Here is a 25,169-nt window from a genome sequence, read left to right as displayed (position 1 = left end):
CAGGGGCAGAAAGCTATGAGATACTTAGAATGATTATCAAGAAAAGGCCAATTTTCATGTCTGCTCTCTGTTTACCTTTGACAGCCCCTAAAGACTATAGTTTTTTAACTTTTTTTTTTTTTTTACAGATAACTTAAAATTCTAAATTCCTTATTTCCCACTCTATGTTCTGTGTTCTAGCTACCCATGTCTGTTCACAGTTCCTTCCTTTCTTCAGTGAGTATTTGTCAAGAATCCATTCTGTGCTAGGCACTGTGTCTAGGCACTGTGTTGGCCACTAGGAATATAATGAACAAAACAAAATCCCTACTTTCACCAAACTTACATTCTAGCTGGGGTAGATGGTAGATGGTTTACCTGTTGAAGTAGTAGAAGAGGTTGGTCAGAGAGGTAGTCAAGGCCCGGTAGACCCTGCTGGGGACTTTGGATTTTACTCTGCATGGGAAAGAAAGGCACTTGAAGAGTTTAAAACAGGAAGGACGTGAACTACATTATCTTTGTAAAACCATTAGAACAGTCTGACACCTAGAGATCACTCTGTAAGAGTTTGTTAAATTAGAGTCATTCAGTCTATCTGACTTTCGTTTGAAAGGATACTGTAGCTGGCTACTGGGCAGAGATTAGATCATTGGGAACCTTCTCCTGGCTCCTTGGAGGAAACCCCAGGCCTCTGCTCTAAAACATTTTGTTGCAATTTTAAGTTTTATAGTGAGTAGCTGCTAGGTAGATTTATTTGAATACTGTTGCTTATCTTACACTAAAACAAACATAAATACACATTTATGTCTATTCCTATGTATTTTGGGTATCTACCTTAAAATATTAGTCATATTATAATTGTGGCAAATGGAAGGTTTTTGGGAAAAGGTGAAAATAAAGGTGTGAGGTCTAAAAATCATGCTGCACAAAGAATGGGTGACAGTCTTATGGGTGGTTAATCTGCAGAAGTGAGGGCTGAGGAGGAGGGCATATCAGATCTTTGTCCAATTATTGAAGAGCCATCTTTTAGACGAAGGATAGACTTCCTAAGGAGGGGCGATCTGGGACCAGCGATTGGAACAGATTTCAGTTAAATATAAGGCAGAAGCTAATCAGTAACTGAGCTATTCATCTGTGGAGTTCAGTGCCTCACAAAAGAGAGCACTTCTGAAAACTAATATTAAAGCAAAGTGGGATGACCATCAGAGCAGTTAGGGTGGGCTTCCCGAAGGAGGAGGAGATTGAATTAAAGTTTCTCACAAATCCACTATTTTTATTTTTTTATTTTTAAATTTTTTATTTAAATTCAATTTAGTTAATATTCCACTATTTTTATTTTTAAACATTATTAATATGGATTTTTTTTTTTTAACTTTACAGGGATTGTTTACTGGAAACAATGCAATGATGTACTCACAAAATATCTGACATTCTTCAGATCGTCAGGCATTTAGTAGTATCTAGAGCATCATTAGTTTCAGTCATCTTCAAACTTAAAACTCTTTTTCTTTTTCAGGGATATCATGATAACACATTTTGAACCTTCAATCTCCTTTGAGGGCCTTTGCAGTGAGGTTCGAGATATGTGTTCCTTTGACAACGAACAGCTTTTCACCATGAAATGGATAGATGAGGAAGGTGAGTGCTAAAGAGAGGGCTATGTGTGTAAGCATTTGATTTAAGATACTATTTTGTCATTTATTTTTAAAATATAGTAAAGGTCCTAATTAATTAGGACTATTAGGTAAATTAGAAATTTGATGCCATTTTAATTTTGCTTCAAGTACTTAAATGAAAAGAATACCAAAGGGTACAATCTTTGTTTTGTCCTTTATACCCCAAAATAGAGTGAAATTAATGTGACTTTCTTCCACCATTAACATAAACGTCTCACCAAATTGTGTTATATTTTACTTTAATTTTGAATGTGAATGTTATTGTATGCTTTAGAGATTACCTTCAATAATTTGGTAGTATTTTTTCTGAATATTACCTCAAAGAAAATGTGACAGAATAAAAGTGATTGTGACACCATGATTTCAAAGATGGTGGCATTGATGCCTTAATGACTTGGACTCAGAAAACATTTATTGAGTATCTGTGTGCTCAAGATAGATATTTTCTATCCTCAAACTCATTGTCTCATAGGGAGATGGACATGCAAATAACAAATGTGGTAAGTTGAACATAAATGCATAGGGATCTTGGAATGCAAAAGAAGTAGCATCTACATGTGCCTGAAATATGTGTGACATTTGGACTAAAACAGTAACAAAGAAAAAAAGTTTTTGAAGTGGAGGTGAAGGGAAAACCATTTCTGACAAAGAATAAGACAGAGAAAGGACATGATATGAACAACGTGGTGTGTGTGGAAGAGCAGTAATTCCCTAAATTAAAGTGTGGGGAATGGTGTGGTATCAGGACTAGATCCGTGCTCCTGAGTGTGGTCTGCAGAACTTTTAGAAAAGACCCCATCACAGACTTCTGGATCTGAATCTGTATTTTAACAGGAATTACAGGTAAGTCGCATGAATATTAAACTTGGAGAAGCTTAGGGTTGACTCAATCCTGGAAGGCTTTGCAAACCACATTAGACTTTATTTTACATAATAGAATGTCATTGAAGTATAGCTTAAAGATACCCTAAATATACTAGCTTTGTATTATGGCCCTCTATTAATTGTAATGCAAATGGGGTTTCTTTTTAAGGAATGTCATTATAATATGTAGCTCAATATTTGGGGCCATTTCTATGTTTCCTGATAAGAAGAGCCCTGGAAAGATATTATCCCAGATCCAAGCTATACGTAAACTCAAAACCCATTTGCACTTTTGAAACACTTTTTTTTTAAAAAGTTTTATTTATCTAATCTCTGTGCCCAGTGTGGGGTTCGAGCTCATGAACCCGAGATCAAGAGTCACATGCTCCTCCTACTGAGCCAGTGAGGCGCCCCTTTAAAGACATTTTTAAAAGTTTCCTAAGTAATCCATGTTTGCTGTTTGGGAAAAGAAGTAGTACAGATGTTTTGAAATTTTAAAAGAAGTCTTCCGTTTGCCCTTTCTCTTCTTTCCTTCCTCATCAATTCCAGGCGTAAGAGAGAAAACCACTAGTAACAACTTAGTATATATCCTTTGAGATATTTTCTCTGTATATACAAATATTTTTGCTTCTGTACATTATTTATAAGTGCACTTTTTTTATACAAAAGAATTAAATCATTACAAACCATTAAATGATCTTTTCCTTTTACATTGTGAATTGGATATTTTTTCATTTCAGTGTCAGTGGAATTACATCATTACCTTTTTTTTTAAACAATTTTATTTTTTTTAAGTAATTTCTACACCCAGAGTGGGGCTTGAACTCACAACCCCAAAATCAAGAGTCACATGCTCCACTGACTGAGCCAGCCAGGCGCCCCTACAGCATTACTTTTTATTTTATTTATTTATTTTTATTTTTTTAAAGATTTTATTTATTCATTTGAGACACAGAGTTACAGAGAGAGAGAGAGAGAGAGAGAGAGCATGAGCGGGGGGGAGACAGAGGGAGAGGGAGAAGCAGGCTCCCCACTGAGCCAGGAGCGCGATGTGGGGCTCGATCCCAGCACCCTGGGATCATGACCTGAGCTGAAGGCAGACGCTTAACCATCTGAGCCACCCAGGTGCCCTGACAGCATTACTTTTTTTAAATGCTGTGTATTATACCACATCATTGTAGGTATTTCATGATTTATTTAATTCCTTATTGATGGATATTTGGACTATTCCCAGGGATTTTTTTTGGCACTATAAGCAATACATAATGAACATCTTTATATGTAATTTTGTGCTATTGTATGGGACTTTGTGTAGCAAATTCATAGGATATGCACATCATAAATTTTGGTAGCTAGTGACAGTTTGCTATCAAAAAGTTTAAACCAATTTATGGCACAATTACTTTGAATGAGAGCATCCCTTTGCTCTTGCCCTCAGTAGCCTCAGATATTATCAGTCTTAAAATGTTAAGACTAAAAATGTTTTGAAGTCTAGTAAGGGAAATACTAGCTTGGTATTTTAAATTCTGTATTACTTACGGATAAGATTATCTTTATCTATTCATCCACTTTTGACCACAAGGTTAGTTTAAATATTGTTAATTCTAAATGGTGTGGATATCTCACAGTATATCTTCAGCCTGAACATGAGACTATATAATTTAGCACAGTATATGCAATATAGTTAGCATCAATAAATTGATTCTTATCATGAACTAATGTTATTCTCATTTTTTTGAAAGTAAACTCTATGCCTAATGTGGGGCTTGAGCTCACGACCCCAAGATCAAGAGTCTCATACTCTACCAACTGAGCCAGCGAGGCACCCCAATGTTACTCTCATTTTAATCCTATCCTGATCATTTCATGCCATTTATTTGCCATTTAGGATTTTTTTCAATTGGTGGTTTTCAAGCTAATGTACATAGGAATCATAGATAATGCATTTTATTAAGTTGATTTAGAGATAATCCATTAAAAATTTGGTGTGCGTGGGTGGCTCAGTTAAGCATTCGACTCTTGATTTCGGCTCAGGTCATGATCTCGGGGTTGCGAGATCAAGCCCCAGGTCGGGCATGGAGCCTGCTTAAGATTCTCTCTCTCCCTCTCCCCCTCCCCCTCCCTCCATCTCTCTCTCTCTCCCCCTCTCTTAAAATAAAATAAATTTTATAGTACTCTTATACTTCGTATTGCCGTTACCTGGGGAGCTCTGTTCCCAAATTGTTATATGGCTGTCTCTTTCCTGTCATTCAGGTTCCTCAAATGTCCTGTCCTCCAAGAAGCCTTTCACTCCTATTCATTTTATATCTTGTTTTATGGTAGAATGGAAGCTCCCTGAGAACAGAGATCTTGTCTTTGCCATGGAGCTCCAGTGCCTAGAGCAGTACTCAGTAACAGTATGCTCAAAAAACATTTATGAATTGTAGAAAAGACTAATAGCAAGCCTTTCCTGTAGTTTTATGTTCATTATTGAAGATTTAAGCATTGGGAGTTGTGGTTTATTCTATTTTTTCTTAACATTATAGCATATTTTAATTAACAGATTCACATAGTAAATTAAACTAATTCTCTGGTGAAATAGTCTTATCCTTTTATAATGCAATTCAAAGTTCTTTGTCTCTAAATAGCTATTAAGTGTCCTAATTTTCGGGGGAAAACTATAAATCTATAGCCTCATTCAAGGAAAAGGTTAAACTTTCTATTAAAGTCTGCTGATTCCCATGTGATCCTTCTTACCCTGGTTAATTTTGATACTAGTCTCTTCTTAATTTTAGGCATATAGAGCCAGTCGTAATTATTTTTAAGTTCCTTGCAATTATTTTTCAGTTGTAATTTTGTTACCTTTATTTTTAGCCAGGTGGGGATTGGGGCCTGCTTATCTAGAGAAAAAAATTCTGTCTAGAATCAGTGGAACGCAGGACTATGATTTCTCTGGTTTATGAGCAACACTGTCTAGAAGCTAAGCTTTTAATTGTGGGATTGTTTTATTTTAGAGCAAATAGTGATCATAAACTTACTTCATTTCTTTAAATAGATCTATGACAGCCATTCTTTTTCCTTGTGTTCAAAACCAGTTTTACTGATTTGTTTTGAAGTGCTTGTAGAAAAACTGGTTTGCTTAATCTAACTAAACATTTTAGAATGAATAGTAATTTTGTAACAATTATACCTCCCTTCTCAGGTAAGAAGAGAGGGGACAGAGGATAAATGACTTTTTAGTTCATCATATTTTAATTGTGACTTTTTCCATAAGAATATGCCTTTTTATATTCACAATCTAATATTATTTTCTAAATTTCTAATTCTGTCAATTTCTAATTTATTCAGAGTCTGATTACCAGGTTTATATTTAACTGCTTCTATTCTGTCACTTCTCTCTCTCTCTCTCTTTTTTTTTTTAGATTTTATTTATTTATTTGACAGAGAGAGAGCACAAGCAGGGGGAGCGACAGGCAGAGGGAGAGGGAGAAGCAGGCTCCCTGAGGAGCAGGGAGCCCAATGCGGGGCTCGATCCCAGAACTCTGGGATCATGACCTGAGTTGCAGTTGCTTAACCAACTGAGCCACCCAGGCACCCAGTCACTTCTCTTTTATTAGAAACTAGCCTTTGGATATTTTATTTCTTAGTTAAGTTTTCATTAAGAGTGGTGCTTGCTTTTTAACAAAAATATTGATTTGTTTGAAGGAAAAAGTAACTCTGAGGATCCTCAGATCCCCCCAAATAGCTCCTATAAACAAATTGATGATGTTTAGTTTGGTGAATATACAACTAGAAGGGATAGGGTAACAATTTTTTTCTTTCTTACAAATAGCCAGATATTGTACAAGCTGTTATTTAACCCACCTTTTCACTTAACATCTTGTGGATTATCTTTCCATATCAGTGTACGTAGATTTATATAACATGGTTTATATAATGTTTATATAATATGGTTGTACCATAATTTATTTAACCAATCCCCCTTTGATGGATATGTGGATTATTTGTAGCATATAAAAATATTAGTACAGAGAATATCTTTGTGCATGTGTTTTTTGGGACACCTGCACTGTATTATTTATAGGGTAGATTCCTTGAAATGGAATGTGTCCTTGATAATAGGTGGTACCAAATTGACCTCCAAAAATATTGTACCTTTTGTTATACTTCTCACCAATAACATATGTAAATTATTATTTCATTTACACCCTGTAAGAGGCTACGTGAGAGAAAAAGTAGGTGATTTGCAGAGAGTGGGAAAGGATTTTATTTGGATGTAATTCTTTAATTCATATCCTTTTGGCTTCAGTAGGTGAGATTCATGGAAATTTGAAATGCATTAAGCATTCTTTGATGTAAAGAGTATATGTGGAGTGTTTCTGAATTCCACAGGTTAAACTTCTTCCTCTTTGCCTTATTAAATCTGATGTGTTCACAGGGGGGATAATTGAATGTCAAGACGTAACAAAACCACACTTAGGATGGTAAGAAACATACTTCTCTTATGTGATATTTTCCAAACATCTTTAGTCTGATGTACTTTTAGCTGGTGTGTAAAGAACAATCATTCTTCATACTTTTTCTCTATCACCTAACACTGTATACTGACAGTGGTAATCATGTCAGAAGAAACAGTGAGGAGAAAATTTTTTGGCTGAATTCAGTGTGACTTCACTTACTTAGATAGCAGTATTATGGATCAAAACCTGGAAATTAAAAAATGAAAATCGACATCAATAAGAAAAAAATCTACTCCTTGAACAGATCTTGCTTTGTAGCTGGTATTTTCCTTTTAGAGAACTTTTTTTAACATTTCCTGTAGTAGAGGTTGGTGTTTGATTAATTCTTTCCTCTTTTTCATACCTTTATTTCATCTTTTTTTTTTTTTTTTTGAAACGGCTTTATTGGGGTGCCTGGGTGGCTCAGTTGGTTAAGCATCTGACTCTTAATATCAGCTCAGGTCCTGATCTCAGGGTTATGAGTTCAAGCCCCTCTGTTGGGCTCCACACTGGGTATGGAGCCTACTTAAAAAAAAAAAAAGAGGTGTACCTGGGTGGCTCAGTCGGTTAAACATCTGCTTTTGGCTCAGGTCATGATCCTGGAGTCCCGGGATCAAGCCCCACGTCGAGCTCCCTGCTCAGCAGGGAGTCTGCTTGTCCCTCTCCCTCTGCTGCTCCCCCTGCTTGTGCTCTATCTCTCTCTCAAATAAATAAAATCTTAAAAAAAAGAGATAAAAATAAAAAAACAGCTTTATTGAGGTATAATTGACACACAATATACTGTACATATTAAAAGTGTACAATTTGATGAGTTTTGACACCCAGGAAACCATCCTCACAAGCAAGATGAAGACCATATCCATTACCCCCAAGTGTTTCAGTGTGCTTTGCAATTCCTCACTCCTACCCCTCCATGCCAAGTAACTAGTGATTTGTTTTCTGTCACTGTAGATTAGTTTACATTTTCTAGAGTTTTGTAGGCATGGAACCATACAGTACGTACTCTTTTTTGAGGGGCGGGCTAGTCTGGTTTCTTTCACTGGGCAAAATTATTGATGTGTGTGTTGTGTTTATCAGTAGTTCACTTCTTTTTATTGCTGAGTGGTATTCCATTATGCAGATGTACCACAATTTTTTAGCTGTTCCTCTGTTGATGGACGTTGAGGTTGTTTCCAGTTTGGGGCTATCACAAATAAAAGCTCTGTGGCAATCACGTATAAGTCTTTGTATAGATATATGTTTTCTTTTCTCATGGGCAAATATCTAGAAGTGGAATGGCTGGATCGTCTGGTAGGTATAGATCCCTTTTTATTTATTTATTTTTCTTTAAGATTTTATTTATTTATTTGATGGAGAGAGAGAGATCACAAGTAGGCAGAGCGGCCGGCAGAGGGAGAGGGAGAAGCAGGCTCTCCACTGAGCAGGGAGCCTGATGCGGGACTCGATCCCAGAACCCCAGGATCATGACCTGAGTCAAAGGCAGATGCTTAACCAACTGAACCACCCAGGCACCCTGGTATATATCCTTTTTAAAAAAATAAATAGGAAAAGAAATATTTGAAAAGGAGATGAGGTGGGATACTGCAACCCAGGTACATTCTTGGGCTGATGATTTTTAGAAAGGAATTTATATGGAAGTTGAGGATATGGAAATTGATACCTTTTAAAAACCATCTAAGCCTGGTCATCCCTGGAAAGTCTTCCTGCACTCCCAAGGACAGAGTACCCCACGCAGAAGACACCTGGCTGACTTAGAGAAGTCCTCAAGCCCTCTTGCAGTTCTGGCCTCTGCCCCAAATCTGTGCTCCAGGCATTCTGTCTGGTGAACTCTGGCTGCCGCCATTTATACAGCCGGCCGTGTAGATGCCTAAAAGGCAAAGGGATCAGACTGGGGCCCACCTGGGAGAAATCCCTTGCAGTGGTGGAGTGGAGATGAATTGAGAGGTGAGACAAGAGGGGCCATGAGAGCCTGATTGGGCACCAGGGATCCCAGACTCCAACTTGTGCTCTGGTCTGTGGGAGGGTCTGTCCCACCTCCAGTTGCATTGTATTCCTTCGCTTTTTATGGGGCAACTACTATCATAGGATAAGTTTATAATCCAAACTGTTTCTCACTCACATCCCTCCATCCCCAAGGAACCACTGATCATTTTTCTGCCACTATTCTATATATATAAATAACAAAATATGGTGTTTTTATGTGCTTTTAAATTCATATAAATGGTATTAGTCAGCACATATTCTGAGACTTCCCTTTTTTCACTGGACATTTTGTCTTGAGGTCTGTTCATGGCCATAGAGAACTAGTATACTTCTTTTTTAAAATTCTTTTTTTATTGTGGTAAAATATACCTAACAAAATTTTAACCTTTTTTAAGTGTACAATTCAGGGACATTAAGCATATTCACAGTTTTATGCCACCATTTCCCCTACCCTATTCCAGCATCTTTTTATCATCTGAAACAAACTCTATACCTATTAAATAATAACTCCCCTAATTGAATTTAAATTAAAAAGAAAATAACTCCCATTTCCTCTCCTCCAGCTCCTCTTCCTCACTTGCCTCTCTTATACTTTTTGTCTCTATGAATTTGCCTTTCTGTCCCTATGAATTTCTCTGTGAAATGGAATTCTGGCTTCTTGCTGTCTAGGTCACCTTTGGTTTTTTTTATTGTTATGTTAATCACCATATATTACATCATTAGTTTTTGGTGCAGTGTTCCATGATTCATTGTTTGTTCATAACACCCAGTGCTCCATGCTGAACGTGCCCTCCTCAATACCCATCACCAGGATAACCCATCCCCCTCCCCCCCTCCCCTCTAGAACCCTCAGTTTGTTTTTCAGAGTCCATCATCTCTCATGGTTCGTCTCGTCACCTTTGTTTTTGAAAGATAATCTTGCTGGGCAAATAATTCTAGGTTGGCAATTTTTTTTTTTGCATTCTATACATTGTCTTCTAACTTGCATTGTCTCTGATGCAAATCTGTACACAGCGACCTTAGTTCTTCTCTATGTAATGTGTCTCTTTGGCTGCTTTTAAGATTTTTCTCTTTATTGTTAGAGAAATTTTGGCCATTATCTCTTCAAATTTTTTTTCTGTCACCAGACCCCCTCCTTTAGGGACTCAATTACATGTATATTAGGCTTCTTGAAGAGTCCTAAAGTTCACTAATGCTCTGTTCATTTTTTCCCCCAATCTTTTCTCTGCTTTTCATTTTGGATGGTTTCATTGCTGTCTATTTAAGTTCACCCGTCTTTTCTTCTGCCATTAATCCCATCTAGTATAGTTCAATTTGGGCCTTTTAAAGTATCTTCCACCTTTACTTGACATGCCCAATACCTACAGCTTCTTGAGCATATTGGATATAATTATAATAACTTTTAATATCCATTTCTACAAATTCTTTCATCTTTCAATTCAGGGTCAGTTTCAATTGACTGATGTTTCTCCTGGTGTGGGTCATATTTTCCTGCTTCTTCACATGCTGGGTATATCTTATTGGATCCTGGACATTGTGACTTTGGCGTTATTGGGTGTTGGATATATTTGTATTTTTCTAAATATTTCTGAGTTTTGTTCAGGGATTCATTTAAGTTACTTAGAAACAATTGATCCTTTGTCGCTTATTTCCAGTATCTTGAATCATTTTTTTCACTTGTTTTGTATAGTTTTTTTGTGGTTTTAGGTGGAGGGTTAAATCCAGTTCCTATTACCTCATCATCTCTGGAAGTGGAAGTTGAGGGATGGGCAACTCGATAGAATAGCATATGCTTCTGTAACCACTGATTTCCGCCTCCTGGAAGAAAGGAAGCGAGAAGCCAAAATCCACTACTATTATGACTGGGCCTAATATTGAAAGGATGGCCACTGGGTGCCTGGGTGGCTCAGTTGGTTGAGCAACTGCCTTCAGCTCAGGTCATGATCCTGGAGTCCCTGGATCGAGTCCTGCATCGGGCTCCCTGCTCAGCAGGGAGTCTGCTTCTCCCTCTGTCCTTCCCTCTCATGCTCTCTCTCTACCATTCTCTCTCTCTCAATAAATAAATAAAAATCTTAAAAAAAATTTAAAAAAAACTTTGAAAACCTCATTTAAGAAAAAAAAAAAGAAAGGATGGCCACTTAAACACTATAGCGTTCTTGGACAGTTTTTGCAAATCTATGTTTTAAGCAATGCAACCCTTCAGAGTGGGGAGTGCAGGAACTTTCACAAGTGGTATGTAGTGTTCTGAAACCAGTATCCAGAGGTGGGTCCGGTGGGAATAGGCTAAATCTGTAAATCTATGGCAGACTCAGACATCAGGGAGAGGAGTGTGGTGATGCTATTTCAGACAAATGTTAAAGGTTGCCAACTTTGGTTTTATGCTGTGTTGATTCTTTCAAATGTGGGGTACTGAATTGAGTCATGCTAAAAGACCTAATATAACTGGTGTCATATATGTGTTTTAAGTTCCGCATCTTGTTAGGTTATCTCATAAATAACTGAATCTTGCATATTTATCAAATACTTGAGGTCCAGTGCCCTAATTTGGTTCTTTCTTTTAATAGGTGAAAGAAAATATAGATGCATTGAAAAAAAGACTTGATCTGCTGGTTATAATACACAGATTTTATTATCTTGAAATTCATTGACCTGAGCATATCTCACTCTGGCCATATGCCTTTCAGGATGTGAATTTGGTCTTTAGTAATAGAGTGGGCCTTGAGAAATAGCTTTTCCTCCTATCTTTGTTTCATGATGACTCTTCATGGAATGTTTTACTTCTGAGTTACGTGTCCTGCTTTATCAGGCATTAAACAGTTGGCCCAAAAGGGTAATACTTGAACCACAGACATTCAGTCCAATAAAAACAAGATAGATTTGAGTATACGTAATGTCAGTAATTAACTCCGATTTTCACACTTCTTTGTGATTATTCAAAAGTATCAATCTCTAGGTAAATACTGAATACAGGTACTTTCTTCACCTGGTCTAGGTTTCAACCAACAGCAAACAGGTACTGGTCTGGCAAAAAGACAATGTCTAGCAGAAGGGAAAGATTGATTTTTTAAAATATAGTTATAATGATACTTTTAACAATAGTTAATTCCATTCATGGCATTTAGTCAAAGCACAATAATAAAGGCCACATGTTTAATGGACCAAGCATACTATGAGTCACTTTAAGTATACGATCTTTAGTTTTCCTGTCATCCTCACAATATAGATAATAGGCATGCAGAGAGCGATAAATAGATAAGTACACACACACACACACACACACGCATATATATACATATGAATGACATATTACATTGATATGTGAAAATTCCATTTTTTTTAAAGATTTTATTTATTTATTTGACAGACAGAGAGATAGCAAGAGCAGGAACACAAGCAGGGGGAGTGGGAGAGGGAGAAGCAGGCTTCCCGCCGAGCAGGGAGCCCGATGCAGAACTCGATCCCAGGACCCTGGGATCATGACCTGAGCCGAAGGCAGACGCTTAACGACTGAGCCACCCAGGCGCCCCGAAAATTTCATTATTTTTTATGTTGCTGTTTTATTTTTGGCTTATACGTAAATCAACTTCTGTAGAAACAAAAGTTTTTTTTAACCTATGTAAAAAATGGTATGTAATTATATTGATTTTCACATTCATAAATGTGGCAAAGTGGGAGAAATTTGGATAACTGAGAAAGTGAGCCTCTGAATGAATTAATTTATTTCTTTGAGGCAAACTAAAACTTTGCTTTTGGACTAGAATGTTACTTTGCTATCAGATTCACTTATATAAAAATGCTGCAGTAAACATTTTTTCTAAAACAGCTTCATTGAGATATAATTTATTATTTAAAGGGGTTTTTAGTATATTCACAGAGTTGTACAACCATCACCACAATCAATTTTAAAACATTTCATCATCATCACTCAAAAAATAAATCCCATGCTCATTAGCATTCACTACCTATTTCCCCCTAAGCTCTTTACCCCCACAGCCCTTAGACCTAGGTAACCACTAACCTACTTCGTGTTTCTATAGATTTGCCTAATCTAGATGTGTCATATTGGTACTTGTTCAATTGATGGACATTTGGGTTATTTCCATTTTTTGCCAGTTATGAGTAATACCGCTATGACCATTTAGTTTCAACTTTTTGTGTGGCCATATGTTTTCATTTCTCTTGGATATCTGGGAGTAGAATTGCTGGGTCATATGGTAACTATGTTTAATCTTTTGAGGAACTACTGAACTGTTTGCCAAAATGGCAGCACCATTTTACATTCCCACCAGCAGTATATGAGGATTGATTCCAATACTTATTATTATCAGTGTATTGAGTGTTGATCCCAAACTGGTGTATCTGTGTAACCTGATTGAATCATTTTGACTCACTATTTTTCATCTAGCATTTTAAAGATATCAATAGCACTAAGTTATAAAGTGGGTATATGAGAGAACCAGTCTTTCTTTTATGTAGATTATACTCAGAAAGTATATCAGAAGAAAAGATTTCATCCATAGTAACAACAAAAATTTTCTTTAAAATCTAGGAATAAACTTTAAAGAAATGTGAAGAGGGATGCCTGGGTGGCTCAGTCAGTTAAGCATCTGCTTTCTGCTCGGGTCATGATCCCAGGGTGCTGGGATCGAGTCCCGCGTCGGGCTTCTTGCTCAGAGAGGAGCCTGCTTCTCCCTCTGCCTGCCGCTCCCTCTGCCTGTGCTTTCTCTCTCTCTCTCTCTGACAAATAAATAAATGAATAAAATCTTTTTAAAAAAATAAAGAAATGTGAAGAAACCATGTCAAGAAAACTGAAACAAAAACAACTGGATGCCATAAGCAAAACTTAAAATGAATGGGGTTAGGAAGAAGCATCGTGTAAAATGAGAGCTCCCTACAGATCAATCTATAAAAAGCATGATCCCCCCAAAAAATTCTAATAGGAATTTTAAAAAACTGACAGTTTCTTTTGGAAAAATAAACAGGAAAATTCTGAAAAAGGAAATGTAAAAAGGGAAGAATTTTCCTAATTTTGTGTGTTGGAAAACACCATAATCACAGATATAAGAGTAGTAACAACTGACAGAAAAATTTGTAACATTTACAAAGGATTGCTTTCTCTAATGTAAAATAATTAGGTCAAAAAATAGATGAAAAATCTACTTAAACAAGTGTAGATAGCTAATTCATAAATGACCCAAAAAAGCTAAAAAATTACTAATAACTAAAAAACCAAAGATTTAAAAATAAGACATTTTCACCTATCAGATTAGAAGAGATTTAAAATTTAATAATTACTTATAGGGAGTTAGGAAAGATATGCTGTTGATTGTGTATATGATAACCTTTTGGAGTTCCTGTCATTCTAAATTTTGGAATAATTGTCAAAATTTTAAATGGGGGCACTTTATTTTTTTTAAAGGTTTATTTTAGAGAGAGAAAGAGCATGAGCAGGGAGAGGGACAGAGAGGGAGGGAGAAGGACAGGGAGAGAATCCCAGGCAGACTCTACGCTGAGAACCGAGCCTGTCGCAGGGCTTGATCTCACAACCCCGAGATCATGACTTGAGCCGAAATCAAGAGTTGGAAACTTAACCGACTAAGCCGCCCAGGCACCCCAAATGGTCACACTTTAAAACCAATCAATCCTACTTTTAGGAAATCATCATGAGAAGTTATTCAAACACACAAATACTTCAAGAATATTTGCTATATTATTCACTAATAGAAAAGATTGAAGTACTGATACACTGTACAACGTAGATGAACCTTGAAAACAGGTTCAGGGAAAAAAGACAGACATGAAAGACCACATTCTGTATGATTCCATTTATATGAAATGTCCAGAAAAGGCAAATCTAGGTACTGAAAATAGATTAGTGGTTGCCTAGGTCTGGCAGTAGGAGGAGAGTTTGGGGGGAAATGGAGAGTGACCGCTGTGGGCAAGGGGCTTTTTTGAGGAGGAGATAATGAAAATGTTCTAAAATTAATTATATTGATACTTGACAGCTCTGTGAACATACTGACAACCATGGTAGACTTCAAATGGGTAAATTGAATGCTATGTGAATTATATCTCAATAAAGCCATTATTAAAAATTAGGTTATCCTTAAGCTTTTCATAAAATGTGAAATATTACCTCCTTAGGTAAGGCTGTTCAGAAGAGGTGGCATTTGTCCTGGGTCTTGTAAAGATTCACAGAATTTCACGATTCAACTTAAAAGATGGTAGTAAGTTGTTGGTTCCATAACAACTCACCTCAAAGTGTAGTAGCTTTAAAAAACCCCCACCACTTTATTTTATAATCTCTCACACTTCTGTGAGTTGACTGGCTCTGCTGGTCTCACAAGAGGGTCTCTCATGCAGTGGCAACCAGAGGGCAGCTGGGTCTGGAGTCATGCAGGCTCACCAGGCATGCTGGCCTGGTCGGTTTTCTCTCCCTCTCTGTGTAGTCTCATCGCAAGGAGGAGGTATCTCATTGATTTTCATTTTCTTAATGATTAGTGATGTTGAACATCTTTTTGTGTGCTCATTGGCCATTTGTATATCTTCTTTGGACTAATGTTCATTTTTTTTCTTGCCTATGCTTTTGGTGTCAAATCCAAGAAATCGTTGCCAAATCCAATGTCATAAAGCTTTCTCCCTATGTTTTCTTCCAAGGATTTTATAGTTTTAGCTCTTAAATTTAAGTCTTTGATCCATTTTGAGTTAATTTTTGTGTACGGTATAAGATAAAAGTTCAACTTTATTCTTTTGCCTATAGTTATGTTTGGATATTTTATAGTGAATTTTTGTTAGTCTTTATAGGTTTATAATGGAATTGTGATTATAGTAAGGAATTTTATTTTATTATTTTATTTTTTTAAAGATTTTATTTATTTATTTGACAGAGAGAGACACAGCGAGAGAGGGAACTCACAAGCAGGGGGAGTGGCAGAGGGAGAAGCAGGCTTCCCGCGGAGCAGGGAGCCTGATGGCGGGGCTCGATCCCAGGACCCTGGGACCATGACCCCAGCCGAAGGCAGACGCTTAACGATTGAGCCACCCAGGCGCCCCTATAGTAAGGAATTTTAATCGAGAGTTATAGGGATTTGTTCAGAATGATAAGGTAGAAGGGAATAAGTGAGTGGATATGTAGGGGGAAGCCAGATTTGGTAATATGTTTGAAAATTTCCAAAATGAGGGGCACTTGGGTGGCTCAGTTGGTTAAGTGCCTGACTCTTGCTATCAGCTCAGATCTTGATCTCAGCGTCATGAGTTCAAGTCCCGCACTGGGCTCCAGGCTGGGAGTGGAGCCTACTTAAAAAAAAAAAAAAGAAAAGAAAATTTCCAAAATGAAAAGTTAAAAAGGAGAGTTAGTAAACCAGGAGGATGGTGTTTAGAAACCTAGGTGCATGTTGGTGGAGGGGTGGGGTAACTGGGTGACGGGCATTAAGGAGGGCATGTGATGTAATGAGCCCTGGGTGTTATACGCAACGGATGAATTACTGAACTCTACATCTGAAACGAATGATACACTATATGTTAACTAATTGAATTGAAATAAAATAAGTTTTAAAAAAAGAAACCTAGATGCAGAGTTTCTATAAATAGTCAGTGGGCAACTTTGTTAGATGCTATGGAGAGGTCCATTAGAGTAAAGACAGAAGAGGTGCTACTGACTTGAGCAGCTCTTTTCGTGACCTTGGATATAGCAGCTTTAGTCGAGTGTACGGACTAAAACCGGTTAGCAGAATTTTGAGAGGATAGGAACATGGAGAAAGCAGGGTGGGGTCACTCTTGATATTAAGAAAAGTTATTTCTAATAAATCTAAAAGGTTATAAACCTCTGACTAAACTCACGACAGGAAAGTATGAGGTCAAAAACCGAAGGCCCTGCCCTTCTTCCCCTTCTTCTCACCCACCCCCTCCAGTGTCAGTCTTCAGTTTGCTCTTGAGACATGTGGCTACTGAATGAATGGCATGGCAACCTGAGTGTGAGGGAGATTATTGGGAGGGAGACTCAGACATGCCTTTGCCTGAGAAGAGCTAGTGGAAGGAAAGAAAAAACGAAAATAGAACTGAAGGGGACCTAATGGGATAAGGGGCCAGAGAAGATAAAAGGAGGAGATTCAATAAGGGAGTCTCCAAGGTGGAGAAGGGCACAGAAGCACTCATTTCCCTGAGACTGCAGGAAAGCAGATGGCCTCGTGTTTCTGTCTTGAGTAACGGACCTAGTTCTCTGCTGAGAGTGATTGAGGTTTGGGTAAGGTTGGTGGCATCTTGTGTGTGGTCACATTTGGTGGAACCACAGGAATGTGCAAAAGCATTGCAGTGTGGAGGACCCAGCTCAGGCCCCAACTGTGATCAAAATGACTTTTTCATCGAGGAACGCCATCATCTGGGGAGACGTGCCATCTCATTGTTTAGCAGGGATGACTCAGTTCTTTGGCTGGTTGACTAGGGAGGTGTTTCTCCCTTGGCCTTTTTGTGGGTAAGTTTACTAAAACTATGCATTCACATTTAAAAGCCGCTCAAGCAGGACTGCTCTTCCGTCCAGAGTACTTTAGTAGCTGTACTTCCTTTCTGTGAGCCTCTTGGGTGAGGAAAGGCTCTCAGGTGAAGGAAAAATTTGACAGAATGATTACATGGAGGCCTCTAACCAGCCATATTATGGCAGTGAAACCACTTTCACTTCCTCCTTCGAAGAGGTAGGTAACAGAAACTTGTCCCTGGCCATTAGTCATATTGTAGTAACAGTCCAGATGTGGTCAGGGTAGATTCGTTTGCTATATTTTGAATATACATGTTCTTGAGAATTAAATGGTTTTTGTATGTATCAAATTTGGTATCGATGAGCCTCATGTAATATTTTGTAGTGATAGAAATGGAAGTTATGTTACCTACTTTAGAAAATAGAATTGTCTAAATAAATATCTAAAATTTGTCCTTGTCAAATACTTCTCTATGTGTATGTATATAGATAGATAGATAGATAGTTGTTTTTCTCAAGATTTTATATAATGGAAATTGTTATTGCTCAAGATTTTATGCAATGAAAATTGATTATTAAACATTACATTTTAGAGGATTTAAAAAGTGAGCTTTGCTTTATTTTTTATATTTTTTAGGGGACCCGTGTACAGTATCATCTCAGTTGGAGTTAGAAGAAGCCTTTAGGCTTTATGAGCTAAACAAGGATTCTGAACTCTTGATTCATGGTAAAGGAGTAGTCATTTCTTACTCTTCTAGAGCTATAATTTTTTTTAAATAACCAAATATTCTTGACCATTTTAAACCATAATTCAGATGTCTTTTTCTTAATCTCTATCCCTCACTGCTATGTAACTGTTCTTATTTAGTAGCTTCTCAAATGCTAGAGAAAATAAAATCAATTGTCTTATAATATTGGGAAATTTGTTATTTGGGTATGCCTTCATGGATATTAAACGGATCATCTCTCAAGTGTTTCACAGCAAAGTTTAGGAGAGAATTTAAAATTGAGTGCCTAGTAGAATTTTAAGTCATTCCCTTGCAGTTTGGTAATGTATACAAATAATAATCTCCAAAGAGAAGGTATCTGAAATGTCCTTTCTTTCATTTGAGGGTTAACAGTGAAACTACTTACATAGTTATGGAGATTAGTGTGTTAAACATCTGCAGGCCCACAAGCTGGGTAGTGGTATAGAAGAGACGAAACTCAGCCATCATGTAATGGTGCATTGTAGACCTGGGTATAAAATCTAGGTATTCTGCTTGCAAGTCAATGTTCTTTTCATTCTACTATGCTACCCCTCAAATTTTTTATGTCATGTAAAACCCGCTTATATATTGCATTTCATTGGCAATATTTCATGTAACATTTTTAGGAGACCAGATGTACAGAACTCTTTAAAACTTGAACAGATATAAATCTCCCATAAGTATAATGAGTCAGCCCCTTGTTATGATTCCCATGTACTTTTCTTTATAGTGTGTTTTTTAAAAATAGTAGCTTAATATTTTTCTACCTTCAGAGTTTGACATAGTGACTCCTAAGGGATCCATAATCTAACTTATTGAGGTCCTAGCAGAACTTCAGAAGTCATCCATTTTGAGTCATCTCTTTGTAGAATAAAACTACAGTGAATGTTTAAAGAAGTGAATTGATCAGTAGCATTAACAGTTTGTTTTAAGTTTTCATTATTTTTATACCATATCACAGAACTGTTTTCAGAAGTTAGCTTATATTTCAACTTTTAAGAATATATTGGGACCTGTGCTTCCCATACATTGTGTTTTGTGCTTTTTTTAAGCCATGTCCTTTTGTACATCACAGACTACAAATAGTTGGCTAGTTCATAAATACACTATGTCTTTATATTCTGTCTCTTTATAAAAATGGTCTGAATTAGCCTGTTTATAAATTTATAGTTCCTAAGATAAAACTTACATTTTTTTGGATTTGGGTACTCTTAGTGGTGTAAATTTTTTCCCAAATTCAGTTTTCCTAAATTCATCTTTTAAGAACTGTAATGGTTTATGTTCATATTTGTATATATTTTTGTAATTCAGTTTTAATTCTTCGTTGTAGCACACTTGACGGTACAACAAAGATTTAGGGAAATAGTAGTTAATGATTTCTCTAAGGACAAAAAAAAATCAATTGGTAACATAACAGGGACTAGCATGAATAATTTGAGCTTCTAGTGCGCTTGATTTTGGCTGTTCACTTTCACGAAAACTTCTTTCATATAGCCTTGATAAATGAATGCCTTGAAAAAATATTACCACATGCTAAGAGAGGGTCAGGTTGAAATTTGGGCCAATTTTTTTGATATTAGAAATTAAAATCCTATGTAATTTGTATGTTTTAAATTTGCTATATTAATTTTAGTTTCTTTTCTTTCAGTCTTCCCTTGTGTACCAGAACGTCCTGGAATGCCCTGTCCAGGAGAAGACAGTGAGTGTGTATATACTTCATATCTTTGAGTGTAGAGTTATTTATGGCACAATGGCACAAGTGAAAGGAAATCAGAAATAGAACTTTTAGTCTATTTGATTTCTTTTCCATTCTTCAGTCTAATTTAGACTATCTTAGCAACTGCCTAAATTCTCTGCTTTTGCCACATGAAAATCGGGCAGTTCTTAGTTACAAGTTACTGACATAAGTGTCTGTTGTGCATTTGAAAGGAAAATTAAGTGAATTTTAAGTCATGTTCCTTCCTGGTTTTTAATTTTGGAAATTTTCAAACCTATGGAGGAGTTGAAACAACATTGAAAACAAAGACACAAAGATATCCTTTGCCTTCATTGACCAATTATTAACATTTTCTGTGTTTGCTTTATCTCTGCATCTGTATGTGTTCACGCATAGGCATACATGTATATACATAAGAAACATGCTTGTTTTATTTTTATTTTTTTAGTGTACCATTTGAAAGTAACATGATGCTTCCTCTCTAAATACTTGAGCATGTGTAGTTAGAAATTGTTAGCGATTTTCTTTTGAATGTCTAGGCTGATAGTTATCATTAGTGAGAAGAACTGAAAGAGTCAACTGTCTGGTCTGATGGAACTTAAATATGTACCTTACTTACGATCATAAGTTATTGCTTTTGATGTTCAGTATAACTTAGTAGTTGTGGATTTTACTCATTTTCATTTGTGGTTTCTGCACATGGCCATGACTTTAGAAAGAATAGTGGTGTTTTCCTTTGAATTAAGTAAAGTAGTTCTAAACTTTTAGTTCTGTGACTCTTTTGTTGTTATTGTTTTTTAAGATTTTATTTATTTATTTGAGAGAGAGAAAAAGAGAGCACAAGAAGGGGGAGTGGTAGGCAGAGGGAGAAGCAGGCTCCCTGCTGAGCAGGAAGCCCGATGTGGAATTCAGTCTCAGGATCCTGGGATTATGACCTGAGTCTAAGGTAGATGCTTAACCGACTGAGCCACCCAGGTGCCCCAGTTCTGTGACTCTTCCTGCAACTTGGTGAAAAGGAAAAATTAAAGAGCTATGAGTATTTGTATAGAGTTGAATGGGGACCATGTACTATATAGGAAATGGGGAAATTTAAGGAAGTAGGTAGAACCCTGAAGCAATAGTGAAAAATTTAGGTTTGGATTCAGTTAAGCATATTTTGCCAGAGTTCCAATGATGGATGGATCAAAGACTGAGCTACCCAGGCACCCCTAGGTTAAGATACGATTAACAAAAACTTTCTGCTTTGGTTACTCCTAACAGAGTAAATAAGTAAATAAAAACAAAAGCATCTGTATTTATTTATTTATTTCAAGATTTTATTTATTCATTTGAGAGAGAGAGAGCACAAGCAGGGGGAGAGGCAGAGGGAGAGGGAGAAACAGACTCCCCGCTGAGCAGAGGGTCCCAACGTGGGGCTCAATCCCAGGACCCCCAGATCATGACCTGAGCCGAAGGCAGTCTCTTAACCATCTGAACCATCCAGGTACCCCAAGCATCTGTATTTACAGTTCTGTATTATGCTATCTTAAGATTTCTAATTCAGAGCATTTCACCTCGTTTTTTCTATCTTAATTTTAAATGGTAAACCCAGTGCTACATCTGCTTTAAAATATGAGTTTAGAAACCCAGTGGACTCTTTCTACTAGTGTTAACTATCACTGTGGAATATTAATGACTAATAGACAATATGTATAATAGTGATTGACTTACTTAACCAGAATTACACAGGTCAACTAGATTTGGTCTTATGGAACCTCTTAGTTTGTTTAGAAAAAGTATTAATATAAAAACCATTGGATTAAAGATTAATGGGGAGGGGTGCCTGGGTGGCTCAGTTTGTTAAGCCTCTGACTCTGATTTCAGCTCAGGTCATGATCTCAGGGTTATGAGATCAGCCCCACCTTAGTTCAGTGCTGGGTATGGAGCCTGCTTAAGATTCTCTCTCTCCCTCTCCCTCTGCCCCCTCCCCCTCTAAAAAAAAAGATTAATGGGGAAGATATTCATGTGGTTGCAAAGTGTCCCTTTTAGAGCATCTATGAAAGTAAGTAAAATGTACCTTTACGATGAAGAGAAGAAACAATCACTGCCTTTAAACAGAGTGATTGAACTGGGGGTCAGCAATCTGACATTTGTTTATCTCTTGATGTGATACAAGCAATACATATCACCTATGTATTATTTTTGCCAAAAATATTTGATACTGATTCTAATGAGGAAACAGACAAATCCAGAACGTAGGACATAAAATAAGACAACTGCCTGGACTCTTTAAAAAAAAAAAAATCACAAAGAATAAACAACAGCAAATATGGCAGCATGACCGTTTCAGCATACATTCAAGAGACAAAAAAGGTATAGCAACCAAAGGCAATGCTTGAGTCTTGATTGGATCCTGGAGAGAAAAAGAAAGCTATGAAAGATACTTTGAGGGCAAGCAGGGCTATTTGCATTTGAGCTGTCTATGAGGTGATATTGAATTAATGTTGATCTTCTAAGACATGGTAATGGTATTAGGGTTAAGTAGAATTAGGGGAAACGCCCTTAATCTAAGGCAGTGAGTGGATACTTAGGTGTTTAAGGGTGAAGTGTTATATCTGCAACTTATTTTTAACTGATGCAGACATAAAAAAGACGTGTGTATAGAGAGGAAAGCAAATGCGGCATAATGTTAGATATTGGTAAGTCTATGTGAAGGACGCAGCTGTTTATTATTCTGTTCTTTCAACTTTTCTGTGGGCTTAAGATTTTTCAAAATTAAAGGTTGGAGGAAATTTTTTTTTTAATTTTATTTATTTTCTTTTGTAAGAGAGTGAGAGAGTGAGCATGAGTGGGGAGTGGGGGTGGGAAGGGGCAGAGGGAGGAGCAGACTCCCCATTATGCAGGGAGCCCAATTCGGGACTCGATTCCAGGACCCTGGGATCATGACCTGAGCTGAAGGCAGACGCTTAATCGCCTGAGCCACCTAGGTGCCCAAAAATTGGGGAGGAAATTAAAAGACAGAAAAGCCTGAATAGTAATTTTTAATACATTTTTACTCCATGGGCTTTGTTTTCATTTAGTCCCTTGGTGAATCTATTTTATTTTTTTCACTTTCAGGTTTTTATCAGAATATTTTTTTCTTGAAGTGAATATCATGAAAAAAATCACAGACTTAATTATAAAAAGACTTTTATTCACAGTTGCTCTTTTTTCTTTTTTTCACTTTTTATCTCTCTTTAGAATCCATCTACCGCAGAGGTGCACGCCGCTGGAGAAAGCTTTATTGTGCAAATGGCCACACTTTTCAAGCCAAACGTTTCAACAGGGTAAACCTTAGTTTGTTAAATAGTAATAATTTGAGATATCTATTTTTTTCCTCACTACTGTGAAAGAAAGGTAGTCTTGTTTTCCTTTTTAAAGGAGTCAGTAGGGTGACAACATTCCCAGTTTGCCTGGGGCAGTATCCCTGTTATCTTGAGGTAATTTTTAATAGCATCTCCTTTCACTCTTAAAAATACCCCTGACTGAATTATATAGTTACCTTAGCTAAAAGAAAGTTGGCTTTTTTACTATAATTCCAGGCAACCAGAAAATAAGCAAAGTTTATTTTGCAAACCTTTTAATGTAATTTTAACTTTCACTGTTTCAAAAATAATTGCAAACCATTTACCTAGCTTTTACTATGTACCAGGTGCTTTTCCAAATGCTTGACATCTATTGACCCATTTAATCTTTACAACAACCTTGTGAGATAGGTACTATGTATTTCTGTTTTATAGATGAAAAAGCTGAGGTGTGGGGCGGTTAAATAACTTGCCCAAGATGACACAGCTAGTAAGTGGCAGAGCCAAGGTTTGAAAGAAGTCGATTGTTTTTAACTACTCGTGATATCTACAAATACATGGACCCCATTTCCATTGTGAAAGTAGTACCATGTTCTGAATTCATTTACGTAAAGAAAAGCTAGGACCTGAGGTTCCCCAAATCCTTTTCTCGGTAGTCCTGATATTTACGAAGCTTTGAAATGAGCAAGTCACTTCAGGAATTGCTCTGAGAGCAGGGCTTTGGTTTGACCTCTGACCGGTCTGGAAGGTTTATGTTTACTTGGGAGTCCTTGCATAGCTTTTTCTGCCTGTGTTTTTCAAGTTTAATTCACTTTTACTATTTTCAATACTCTAAGTTTATGTGAAGACTAAAAATTCTTGAACTAATAACAGAAAACAACATGGTTGCAGATTTCACTCTTGCAAATAAAACTCTTTTTTAAAATTTTTCTGTGACCATCATAGCTTTGGAAAAGTTATGTATGATGAAGGGAATTGAGTTAGAGAAGGAAGCCACTTATTTTCACTTTGTTTGAGAGAGAGAGAGAGAGAGTGGGTGGGTGGGGGGTGGGAGGCAGAGGGAAAGGAAGAGAGAGAATCCCAAGCAGGTTCCACACCCAGTGTGGAGTCCCGACACCGGGCTCGATTCTCACCACCCTGAGATCATGCCCTGAGCCGAGATGAAGAGTCAGACACTTAAACTGACTCAGCCACCCAGCCACCCCTTATTTTCACTATTTTCTCAGCAAACTGTTGGCAAATGATTATGACTTTTTATTTGTTAATAAAATAGTGCTGATTACTCCTTCCAGCGTGCCCACTGTGCCATCTGTACTGACCGAATATGGGGACTTGGACGTCAGGGATATAAGTGCATCAACTGCAAACTCCTGGTTCATAAGAAGTGCCACAAACTTGTCACAATCGAATGTGGGCGGCATTCTATGCCACCGGTAAGACACAACTCTCTTATTTTAACAGAACATTTTCAGTAACACTGCTAGGACAGAGGGCTAAAATACAGAGGTGATGAGGAATCACAGTTCAACAGTGTTGTTACAGAATGTAACTTTACAGTCCAGTTGACGGATTGTGAGTTTTGGAATTGTTATTATAAATTTGTTTGTGGTATGTAGTTAACTTCTTAGTTTAATCTGCTACAAAATCATCTGGTTAAATTAGGAAGAGGTAGGGAGAACTATGTAAGAGACTTTTTTCTCTTAAGATAAACTCACTAGTTTATAGCTCTCATTGTTTTAGCATCTACACTAAACAGATCAGTTAAGAACAGTCAGAGGCTTCATGTTTGCTATTTAAAGTGTGCGATTACTGGGGAGTTTTTGAACTTAAAATTTCTTTTTTCACTTTCTATTTTATTTTATTTCTTATTTTTTAAAGATTTTATTTATTTATTTGACAGAGAGAGACACAGCGAGAGAGGGAACACAAG

At 37.0% G+C, this 25,169-nt stretch overlaps 1 protein-coding gene across 2 annotated transcripts in view; it reads left to right on the top strand.

The window, feature by feature from the left end:
- PRKCI (protein kinase C iota) overlaps window positions 1–25,169 on the top strand; it is a 66,433-nt gene that overhangs the window by 14,349 nt on the left and 26,915 nt on the right. For both annotated transcript variants that reach the window (XM_073897490.1, XM_025879074.2), the window contains exons 2-6: window positions 1,496–1,617; window positions 18,088–18,177; window positions 19,848–19,898; window positions 23,136–23,221; window positions 24,532–24,672. In XM_073897490.1, the coding sequence (XP_073753591.1) occupies window positions 1,496–1,617; window positions 18,088–18,177; window positions 19,848–19,898; window positions 23,136–23,221; window positions 24,532–24,672 (490 nt within the window). The remainder of the gene's footprint in view (window positions 1–1,495; window positions 1,618–18,087; window positions 18,178–19,847; window positions 19,899–23,135; window positions 23,222–24,531; window positions 24,673–25,169) is intronic.

The sequence above is a fragment of the Callorhinus ursinus genome, unplaced genomic scaffold, assembly GCF_003265705.2.
Source record: "Callorhinus ursinus isolate GAN/ISIS: 27379988/994484 unplaced genomic scaffold, GSC_fseal_2.0 scaffold1, whole genome shotgun sequence".
Lineage (NCBI taxonomy): Eukaryota > Metazoa > Chordata > Mammalia > Carnivora > Otariidae > Callorhinus > Callorhinus ursinus.
Note: the sequence above shows the minus strand (reverse complement) of the source record. Positions and strands in the feature narration are given on the sequence as shown.